The sequence below is a fragment of the Rhincodon typus genome, chromosome 20, assembly GCF_021869965.1.
Source record: "Rhincodon typus isolate 14 chromosome 20, sRhiTyp1.1, whole genome shotgun sequence".
Classification (NCBI taxonomy): domain Eukaryota; kingdom Metazoa; phylum Chordata; class Chondrichthyes; order Orectolobiformes; family Rhincodontidae; genus Rhincodon; species Rhincodon typus.
In genome coordinates, this window is record NC_063351.1 from 46,365,054 (window position 1) to 46,376,758 (window position 11,705).

The following is an 11,705-nucleotide window of genomic DNA, read 5'->3' on the forward strand; positions in this document are numbered from 1 at the left end:
AGATGCACTTTTGAGACTGAAATCTACAAACTGATGCTAACTTCTATTCTTACACCATTGCAGAAAACTATGAAAACAATACACAAATTGCTGGAGAAACTCAGCAGATCTGGTAACATTTACGGAGAGAGTTAATGTTTTAGGTCCAGTGACCCTTCTTTAGAAAAACATGCACCTTACTTGGTGAGGTTTAAATTAGTTTGAAGTGACATACCAACTTCATAATTACTACTAAAGTTTTCCATTGTCCCTGAGGCGCTGTGGAATGTCAAATTTCTCCCTAATGATAAAATATAAGTTTTAAATAATTGTGTTTTTTCTCAAATAATCAATCTGTAATTGATTTTGCTGTTTGAATTCTCAAATTAAAAATAAAATGATTCAGAGCTTCTGACTTCCTGCTTTGGTGTCTGTGAGAATGCTTCAATGTGATTGGATGTTATGCCTAATGCCATCACACTTATAGAATCACAGAATTGTTACAGTGCAGGAGGAGGCCATTCAGGCCATCGTGCCTGCGCCAGCTCTTCAAATGAACATCGTTACCTGGTGCCAATCTCCTGCTTTCTCCCTACACCCTTCCACTCTATTTCTAACCAAATAATCATCCAACATCCTGGATGCCTGTCTGGAGATCCTTTTGATTTAGTGCCCTATTCAAGCACATGTCACGAAAGGAAAATCCAGGTCATGGAGATCTTTGAGGCAAATGTCTCTGGGTTCACCAGACAGAGGTTTCTTCAACACTGAGTGTAAAGTCCTGGCTGATATGATTACACCTCTGAATAGCAAACTCAGGATTGAAAGTGACAATGAAAAGTGGGTCTTATTGAGCTGCACATGATATAAAATGACATAGGAAAGGAGAGAAGATAATGGTGTAGTGGTGATATTTGCTGGACTAGTCATTCAGGGGCTTAAGCTGCTGCTCTGGGGAAACAGGTTCAAATCCCACGAGTGAAACAAAAGGGATTTTAATCAGTTACTAAAGCTGGTCTCAGTATCACATCACAGACAACTATCATCAGTTCCTGTAAAATTCCTTTCGGGGAAGGAATTCTGCCACCCTTACCCAGGCTGACCTAATGTGACTCCAGCCCTACAGCAATGTGGTTGACTCTTTACTAGCCTCTGGGATGACCTTTGCAAACAAGTTCAAGGACAATTAGGGACTTGCGTAATAAATGCTGCATTTGTCAGTGGTACCTGTGTCCTGTGAACAACTGACTGAAAGAAAAAAAACCCCTCTGAAACACTATTTCAAGATGAACCAGGACAAGCGCACATGGGTACAAAGACAAAGCGGTGACTGATGTTGGGATGTACTGAGGGATATGAATGTGGGTGGTGCTTTTCCAAGTAGGAGAGTGAAGGCATTAAAAGAAAAACCCTTACGTTATTCAGGAAATTCATTACATGCCGTGATTGGGGAGAAACGAGGGATTCATAGCAGGAGATCCATGATCTCTGTCAATGACACTTTGTTTTCTGCGGTAACTAAATGTAGCTACTGTGCAACTTGAGTCACTTAAGAGGACGCATTTTGCAACGACTAATTCTGCTGTCTCACTGGTTTTCAGTCACAATTATCTGCGAGGATCCATTACCATTTACATCATCAACCTCCACAGATCAAGAAAGAAAATAAAGCTGGCTGGAACGCTGAGGGACAAGACAGTTCACCAGTATCTGCTCCAACCTTATGGAGTTCAGGGGTTGCAAGCAAAGTAGGTACAAACTTATTATCTTACAGGCTAGGCTTTGAACCATGTTGACGAGAGAATTAAGCCATTCCTAAATTTCTTGGTACTTGTCCAGCACGCAACTTACATTTGGATGAGGGCTTTCAAGGTAATTTAGTGTAGCAAATAGTATGAGGTCCTTTGTCAAGAGTCACAGAGTCGTCGAGCTGTACAGCATGAAAGCTGACCCTACGGCCCAACTCGTCCATGCCAACCAGATATCCTAAATTTAATCTAGTCCCATTTGCCAGCAATTGGTCCATATCCCTCTAAACCCTTCCTATTCATGTATCCATCCAGATGCCTTTTAAATGTTGTAATTGTACCAGCCTCCACCACTTCCTCCGGCAGCTCATTCCATACACGTACTACCCTCTGCGTGAAAAAGTTGCCCTTTAGGTTCCTTTTAAATTTTTCCCTCTTACCTTAAACCTATGCCCTCTAGTTTTGGACCTCCATCCTGGGAAAAAGATCTTGCCTATTCAGTGCTTTAGAAAAAGTAAGGAAAAGGAATTAGAATAAACCAATGATATTGGGCAAAGCGACTGAAAATGTCATTGAAAAGATGGATCTTAAGCATGTTTCTGGGAGAGGTGAAAGACTTTAGGAAGAGATAACCACAGTGTAGGGATATGGTGTTTGTCACCAATAGTAGACAAAGGCCAGGTCCGAATCCGAAGACTGAAAGGTGTGAGAAAGGTTAAGGTTAAATTGGGTTGCCAGGTGAGGAACGACACAAAGCTTTGAAGATAATGATGACAATTTTAAACTCAATGCTTCTGGGCAGCACATAGGAGGATCAATGAGGACCAGGATATTTAGTTAATAGTGACACAGAAGTCAACCGCAATGGATCATTTAAACACAAAAAAACCCTTCATTTTTCTTCCCCCTAATCAGCTTGCTGAGAGATATCATTACGCACTTCTGAAACAGGTGGGGCTTGCCTGGTCTAGGGGCAGGGACAGTAACACTGTGCCACAAGAGCCTTTAATGGGCTCCCTTTTCTTTTTTTATATTCTACCCAGAAGTGTTATCACACACAAATGAGTGACCTTCCCACCACCAAAGTCAATGTGACCTTTTTTCTCTGCATTTTTTAAAACCAACAACTTCCACGAGTAAAATCACCTGCGTAACCATTTGAGTATTTGCAAGCATAGTCCGTTCTGGACAATTCAGACGATCAAAAGTGAGGGAGGGCAGGGAGAGAGAACACTTAGGAGCTAAATCAAAATGGAATTGGAGGGGGAAATATAGCACTGCATCCCCTGTGGTACCCACCTCTCTCTAAAGGCATCAAGAGCACTGAGGGATACAGCTTGCACTCTCTCCAATGACACTCGGCCAAATGTTTTGCCTAAAATTATCATTTCACCTATTTTCCTCATCAGCCTGTTCAGGGATGTTATTACACACCTCTGGGACACATGAACTTGAACCTGGGCCTACCCAGCCCAGGAGTAGGGACACTACCACTGCACCACAGGAAGGCCCCATTGGGTCATTTTGACTCTGTCTGATAAGTTAAAATGGGTGACAGTGAATCCACACAACAGCAATGAATTAAAAAAAAGGAGAGATGTAAATCAGACTGGTGAGTCACTTTCACCTATCAAAATTACACAGAGGCTGATTTATGTTTGCAGTGGGATTGAAGAGTTTATAGCTGCTTTCAGCAGACTGAGAGCATCGACGGGAAGATAAACATTGTTTGGCCATTTCTGGTTCACATTGAGAAAGTGATGGTGAGCTGCTCTTTTGAAATGCTGCATTGTGGTGTGGGTACATTCACAATGTCCTTAGGGAGGGAGTTCCAGGATTTTGACAGTGAAGGAACGGCGATATATTTCCAAGCCAGGATGGTGAGTGGCTTGGAGGGGAACTTGCAGGGCGTGGTGTCCCCATGCATCCGCTGCCCTTGTTCGATATGTTAGAGGTCAAAGGTTTATAATGTGCTGTTGAAGATACCTTGCTGCAATACCTCATGGAGAAGGTACACACTGCTGCCACTTTGCACTGGTACCAGAGGGAGTGAAATGTTTAATATAACCTGAAATAAAAGCAGAAAATCGTGGAGAAACTCAATAGGTCTGGCAGCAGGTGTGGAGACAGAAACAAAACTAACATTCCCTGTCCAATATCACTCTGCTTTCGAACTGAGTGGATGTTTAAGATGATGTATGAAGTGCTGATCAAGTGGGTGCTCTGTGCTGGATGGTGTCAAGCTTCTTGAATGTTCTTGGAGCTGCACTCATTCTGACTTCCATGATATCAGCGTCGTTGCCCATTTAGTAGTTGGTTCTGGCCAGGAACAGATGGCGAGTGAACTAAATGAGTTGGTGGTGGAGGAGTTTAGCAGAAGGGGGCCCTGGTTAATGAGACCACTTTGTCCTGAAAAATCAATTTTTTTGAATTGGAAGCATCTGACTGCTGAGGGAACTATAGATCCCGAATCCATTGAATGGACAAAGATAGGCCAAATGGCTTTTGTGATCACAGGTGTTTGTTTCCAATTCAAATATCTCAGGCAGTGTGTTTAACTGCAGAGACGTGTTGCCCTCATTGAGGGAGTCAGGAATCGGTATATTTGATTGAACGTCTGACTGGCAAGGTACAGGGCAGGGTAAGAGTGGGGATGGATCAGTCTGAGGAGGCTAATGTGTCAATACAGAGGTTCCCTTGAGGGTAAAACTTAATAGGTTTTAGAAATTGGCACATGCCACATAACGTGAGAGAGAAAGACTTTGTTTTTAAGTAAAAACACAGATCTTTGGTGAGCTGGATGTACAAAATATATAAACTGGGCAGCTTCTTTAATCCAATGGAACGGGAACAGCTGCCTTGGCAATTCTACAATTCTACTCTATGAAGTCCTCCTGGAGGCCAGGCCAGAAACTGCACCATTAAAAGGCGTTTTGAACCTGTAATGTTCGTGGGAAGATATAATTTCGGATGGTCGACTGTTTCCAGGAAAACAGAGATGTGGCCTCTTATTCTTGAAGGGAGGGAGTGGGCTATGGGTGAGGGGGTTGGTGCATTTGGGATTTAACAAATTTAATTGTTTCCTCTTGGCTTGGGCCAGACAAAAATCTATTCTTCACTTCCCTGCCAGGAAACGTTCACAACAACAAACGTTGAGCAGAAGCGCAGCATCACAAGCGCAGGCCAGACCGAAGGCTCTGGTAAAGCCTTGTTTAGAGCTGCTCCAGACAACATTTCCTCAGCACATTGCCTGAATCCGGGAATTGTGTCCTAGCAGAGGGAATACACAAGGTCCTTCTCCAACAGCTTCCATCTCCTTTCCACAAGAGTTAAGTCAGTAAACGTTCGCCCACCTTTAAAATATCCTCATCTTCTATAAGATCATGTTTCACAAATGCAGGGGCTGCCAAACCGAAAGGACAACTCGTTTTGTTACAAATCTTTGTATTGCATTTCAAGTGTAGATTTAGGTAGCAGAGGAGGTCCTGCAATGACATGATCAATACAACGATGTGGAGGCGCCAGTTTTAGTCTGGGGTGGTCAAAGTCAGAAGTCACATGACACAAGGTTATAGTCCAATAGGTCTATTCGAAATCACAAGCTTTTGGAGCGCTGCTCCTTCATCAAGTGAAGTCACTTTAACTGATGAAGGAGCAGCACTTCAAAAGCTTGTGATTTCGAATAAACGTGTTGAGCTATAACCTGGTGTTGTGTGACTTCTGTCTATGATTAGTCTCAATCCACTCACAGACAGTGAAGTGTAGTCACTGTTGCAATGTGTGAATTGCAGCAGCGAAATTGCACATAAGCAGCTCCCATAAATAACAATGAACAGGTCAGGATGATATTGATTGAAGACTACATGTTGGCCAAAGCTCAATGTCTATATACTTCGTTTCCAGTTTGAGCTTCATGCCATGAAAGAGATGCAACCGCAAGAATCCAAAGCTGAGGACAAATCTACACAGTTTAGGCGAAATAATTGAGAGAAGAGATTTACATCAGAAAGTGTTTTTTTGTTGCACTTTAATGCCAGACTGTGAGGCAGCTGCAATAAGGGCGGCTGGATCTGGTCGGTAAGTTTGGAGAGTAAGTTAGAGCCTCAGGGGTCTCTGTGCAGTTCGCTGCCAAAGATCCAACAGGACCACGCTGTTCAGAACCTGACAGATTGATTAAAAGTATGTTTTCCACGCTTACCAGATAATTTCCTTCCACAAATCCGAAACCCTTTGAAGAGACGAGCCTGAGCTTCAGAGCAGACTCCGGGTGCGGGACGAGCCTGAGTTTCAGAGCAGACTCCGGGTGCGGGACGAGCCTGAGTTTCAGAGCAGACTCCGGGTGCGGGACGAGCCTGAGTTTCAGAGCAGACTCCGGGTGCGGTCTTCCAATAGGAGATGCACAGTTTAATCTAATCTGCTAACTTTGAAACATTTTCCCATTTGGCTTTCCCACCACACTTCCTCTCCCAGCAATATGGGCAGGAGACCTATTGAAGCCAAAACATTAAATACTTTCAAGAAGGAGTTAGATATAGTTCTTGGGGCTAAAGGGATCAAAGGGTATGGGGAGGAAACGGGAACAGGGGATTGAGTTGGATGATCAGCCATAAGCAGGCTCGAGGGGCTGAATGGCCTACTCCTGCTCCTATTTTCTATGTTTCTTTGTTTCCCTTGTCTGCTGTTAGATGCAACAAAATCTCACCAGGTTCTCAACTACTGAACCTTATTGACAGACAGAGAGAGGGAGGGAGCTAGACTGTGGGATAGACAGGATGCGGGAACCATGTAAAGGATCAGAGTCTGTAGCAGCGTTTCTGAGTCTGTGTGTGTCTGTGTGAGACACGAGACAGACATGTCGACGCAAAGGGCTGAATTTCCCCAGCCCCCCCCCCCCCCCCACAGGCTGGAAGGGGTCGGTGGTTGGTAAAATGGTGACGGATGAGGATACGGGGAGAGTGTCCATTCCTATTCTGTACGAATTTAATGGTTGTGAGGATGTCGGCTGTAGGTGCCCCCTGATGAGAGACAGAGAGAGAGATGCACAGATAGAAAGGTATATGCAAAATTTTAAGTAGTTCACACTTTAGAAAGTTAAATATATTTTATAAAGTTCATTTCTTCACTCAGAGGTTAATAAAAGTTCATGACTATTGCCAGGACAAACTTGCAATCAGAATTTAAAAGTACCTACAATTCGCAAATCCTTTTTACTAACAGCCATTGAACCCGAATTGACCCTAGAGTTATGTTTATTTACAACATGTCCAGCAGAAAACGCAGAGTTCGATACACAGGCCTGATAAAATAGCATGCCATCCAAATTCAGCAAAGCCGTGTGAGATCTGCTATTTGTATGAGAAGAATTAACAACAGAAATGTGCGTGATCTAAATTGGCTCACAAATGTTCTTATTTTATTCCATTCCCAGTGAACAGACAGCACTTTGTGTTGAAATATCTGACTGGAGTGAAATAATCCTATCTCCCATGACACCAGTGCCCATTGCCGCGCTCATAAATAAAATTGCATAAATTTTAAACCGTCAGGAAAGAAAAATCAGTGAATTTTACAACACAGAAGGAGGCTATTTGACCCATGGTGTCTATACTGGCTCCAAAGGACCTACGCAGCTAGTCGCATTCTCCAGCTCTATCATTATGTTTCTTTTGAGGGCCGTGATATTCCTGATTTCCTGTCTTTTGTGCCATTTTTCCTGAATTTCTGTGGATCTTCCACAATGGAGATTGAAGAGAATTCTCGTTAGGCATTCCAGCCTGCGACCTGTCAGTTTGTACTGCAGCCTTGAGCCTAAAGTGTAGACGGATGCTTAAGTGTGGTACTTCAAAGCCCTGTGCACACTCTCAGGTGATTGTAAAGTCCTCCTGGCCACTCTTTAACTCTCTCCTCATTGATTTATCCCTCAATCACATCCCTAAAGCAGATTATCTGTTCATGTGTGTCGGAGCTACTTGTGGAGCCTTACTTCAGTTTCGCTTTGTGTAAAGGGAGACGGTTTTAAAAGAAAACTGCAAGAGAGAAGCAGAACAATGCAATGAACAGGTAGGCAGAAATGGAGGAATGAGGTTCCGAAGTGACATCTTGCTATCAGAACTACAATGTTGTAGCCATTACAGAAGCTTGGTCAAGAGAAAAGCAGGACTGGTAGCTCAATGTTCCAGGATTTAGATGTTTCAGGCAAAATAGAGAGGAATGTAAAAGCATTGGGAGTTGTGTTGCTGATTAAGAAGAATATCATAGCTGCACTAAGAGAGGACATCTTGGAGAGCTAATCCACTGAGGCCATATGGGTAGACTCTAGGACAGATACTATGATGAGTTTATACTGTAGGCCTTTCAGTAGTCAGTGGGAGAAAGAGGAACAGATATGTAGGCAGATCATGGAAAGTTTAAAAATAAAGGTTTGTTGTAGTGAGTGATTTAACTTCATTGTATTGACTGGGACTCCCTTAGTGCCAGGGGCTTAAATGGGGCAGAATTTGTTAGGTGCATCCAGGAGGGTTACTTGAAACAATATGTAGATGGTCCAACAAGGGAGTAGCCATTCTAAACCTTATATTGGGGAATAAATCTGGTCAGGTGTTCAAAGTTTCAGTGGGCAAACATTTTGGGAGCAGTGACCATAATTCTGTAAGTTTTAATTTACTTATGGATAAGGATAAGACTGGTCCTCGGGTAAAAGTGCTAAATCGGGGGAAGGCTAATTTACAGCAGTATTAGGCAGGAGCTGGAGAAATTAGGAGAGGTGACCATTTGAGGGTAAATCCACATCTGACATGTAGGAATCTTTTAAAGGCAGTTGATCGGAGTTCAGGCCCAGCATGTTGCAGTGAGGATGAAAGATGAGGATGGCAAGATTCAGGAACCGTGGATGACAAGAAATACCAAAAGTTTAGTCAAAGAGAGAAAAGAAGCCTATGTAAGTTTAAGAAACTGAAATCAGTCAAGGCCCTTCAGGAATATAAATGAAGCAGGAAAGAACTTAAACAAGGAATTAGGAGAGCTAAAAGGGGTCATAAAATGTCCTGGCAAGTAGAATAAGTAGAATCCCAAGGAATTTGATCCATATATTAGGAGCAAGAGGGTAACTAGGGAAAGAGTAGGCCACTCAAGGACAAAGGAGAGAATTTATGTGTGGAGCCAGAGGAAGTGATTGGGGTCCTTAATGAATACTTTACATTGGTATTCACCAAGAAGAAGGACAGAGACGTTAGTAAGATTAGGGAGGGGTATGTTGATATTCTTGTGCACGTTAATATTAAGAAGGAGGAGGTGTTGGGTAATATTACGGTAGTTTAGTCCCCAGGGCATGATGGGATCTATCCCAGGATACTGAGGGACGCCAGGAAAGAAATTGCTGGGGCCTTGACAGAGATCTTTGTATGCTTCTTAGCCACAGGTGAGGTCCTAGAAGATTGGAGAAGAGCCAATGTCATTCCTTTGTTTAAGAAGGGCAACAGGAGTAATTCGGGAAATTGTAGGCTTTATGGAAATCATTGGAAGAAATTTTTAGGGATAGGATTTACTTGCTTTTGAAGAAAAATGGACTTATCAGGGATTGTCAGGATGGCTTTATGCAGAGGAGGTCCTATCTCACAATCTTGATTGAATTTTTGAGGAAGTGATGAAGTATAATTGAGGGTAGGGCAGTGGATGATGTCTACATGGACTTTACTAAAGCATTTGGCAAGATCCATCACGGCAGGCTGGTCCAGAATATTAAGTAGCATGGGATCCAAGGTGAATTGGTAAGATGGATACAACATGATTTTTGGTCATTGAAGACAAAGGGTAGTTGTGGAGGAGTGTTTTTCTGACTGGAGGTCTGTGACCAGTGGTGTTCTGCAAGGATCAGTGCTGGGACCTGTTGTTTGCAATATGTATATAAATGACTTGGATGAAAGTGTAGATGGTCTGATTAATAAGTTTGCAGATGACATGAAAATTGGTGCAGTTGTAGATAGCGAGGAAGGTTATCAAAGGATACTGCACGATATAGGCCAGTTGGAAGGTTGGGTGGAGAAATGGCAGATAAAGTTTAAGCTGGACAAGTGTGAGGTGATGCATTTTGGGAGGTCAGATGCAAGGGGAAAGATTACAGTAAATGGCCAAACCATGAGGAACATTGATATACAGAGGGATCTTGGGGTGGGTACAAGTACAAAGCTCTCTGAAAGTGGCAACACAAGTGGATAAGGTGGTAAAGTAGGCATACAGCGTCCGTGCCTTCATTGGTCAGGGCATTGAGTATAAGAGTTGGCAAGTTACATTGCAGTTGTATAAGACTTTGGTCAGGCCATATTGGGAGTATTGTGTACAGTTCTGGTCACACACTATAGGAAGGATGTGGAAGCTTTGGAGAGGGTGCAAAAGGGCTTTACCAGGATATTGCCTGGATTAGAGTGTTTCAGCTCTAAGGAGAGACTGGACAAACTTGGACTGTTTTCACTAAAGTGTCAGAGGCTGAGGGGCAACCTGATAGAAGTATATAACATTATGGGAAGCATGGATAGAGTGGATAGTCAGAATCTTTTTCCCAGGGTGGAAATGTTAATTATTAGGGGGCATTGTTTTAAGGCGAGAGGAGTAAAGTTTAAAGGAGATGTACGAGGCAAATTTTTTATGAAAAAGGCGGTAGGATCCTGGAACGCAATGACATGAGAGGTGGTAGAATCAGATACGACAGCAATGTTTAAGTGGCATTTAGACAGACATGAACAAGCAGCGAATACAGGGATATGGACCATGGGCAGGCGGATGGAATGAGTTTAGAATAGTGTCATATGTTGACACAGATGTGTTGGGCCGAATGGCCTGTTTGTTGCTGTGCTGTCCTATGTTCTTGTGATCTCGATGGTCAATATAATTTGCCACCTTTAAATTTTCCAAATGAAACGTTGGGGCTTGAAATCATAAAGTTCCAACTAGCTTATGGTATAGAAATATTCAGACCATTCAGTCCATAAGGGCCTTGCAGATTTTTAGGCTCCACAACAGTTTCCTCCTCTGTATTTCATCCTATATAAGAATATAAGAACTAGGAGCAGGAGGAGACCATTCAGCTCCACCATTTAATACATGCATCTTATCTCAGCCACAACTCCACTTTCCTGCCCGCTCTCTGTAACCCGTTAATCCATTAAAAATCTGTCTATCTCCTCCTTAAATTTACTCAGCAACCTGGAATCCATCTCACTCTGGGATAGTGAATTCCACAGATTCATGATCATTTGAACAAAGTAATTCCTCCTCATCTCAGTTTTAAATTTGCCACCTTTCTTCCTGAAACTATGACCTCTCATTCTAGATTGTTCCACAAAAGGAAACACCCTCTCTACATCTACAGTGTCAATCCCCTTTAGTATCTTATATACATCGATTAGATCTCCTTCTAAACCCTAGTGAGGAGATGATTTAGGCCTACACTCACAAGACAAACCCCTCATCTCTGGAATTAATCTAGTGAACTGCCTCCAATTCAATTACATTCTTCCTCAAGAAAGAGGACTGCATAACCTTCTACAGTTTTCATTGTGGGCTGAAGGGTCCATTTTTGTGCTGTACAGTTCTCCCTCAAATTTAGCTTCCCTTCAAATGCACCTTCTCTTTCACCTCAACGTCTCTCTGTGGAAGTGAGTTCCAGATTGCACCTTCTCTCTGGGTACAATGGCTTCTCTCTGAGCTAGGCTTTCTGTCATGTTGCTGGTTCATGTTGACAGACCATCACCCAATTCACTGCCGACCTCCTTTGGCTCTGAGTATCTGAAGCTGATCAATCATCAATAAGAGGCACCCCTTTCCCCGCAATGAGAACGGCCAAGCTGTTTGGCCTGCTTTCTGACTGGACTGAGTCTTTAGTAGTTTTGGATATTTGTTTTAGAAAGCAGATCAGAAATTGGCTAGCTGTAAGAAAACAGAGGGTGGTGGTTGATGGGAAATGTTCATCCTGGAGTTCAGTTA

At 42.9% G+C, this 11,705-nt stretch overlaps 1 protein-coding gene across 1 annotated transcript in view; it reads left to right on the forward strand.

Moving 5' to 3' along the window:
- hpse2 (heparanase 2) overlaps positions 1-11,705 on the forward strand; it is a 301,179-nt gene that overhangs the window by 269,654 nt on the left and 19,820 nt on the right. The window contains exon 9 of the mRNA XM_048609227.1: positions 1,581-1,727. Coding sequence (XP_048465184.1) covers positions 1,581-1,727 — 147 coding nt within the window. The remainder of the gene's footprint in view (positions 1-1,580; positions 1,728-11,705) is intronic.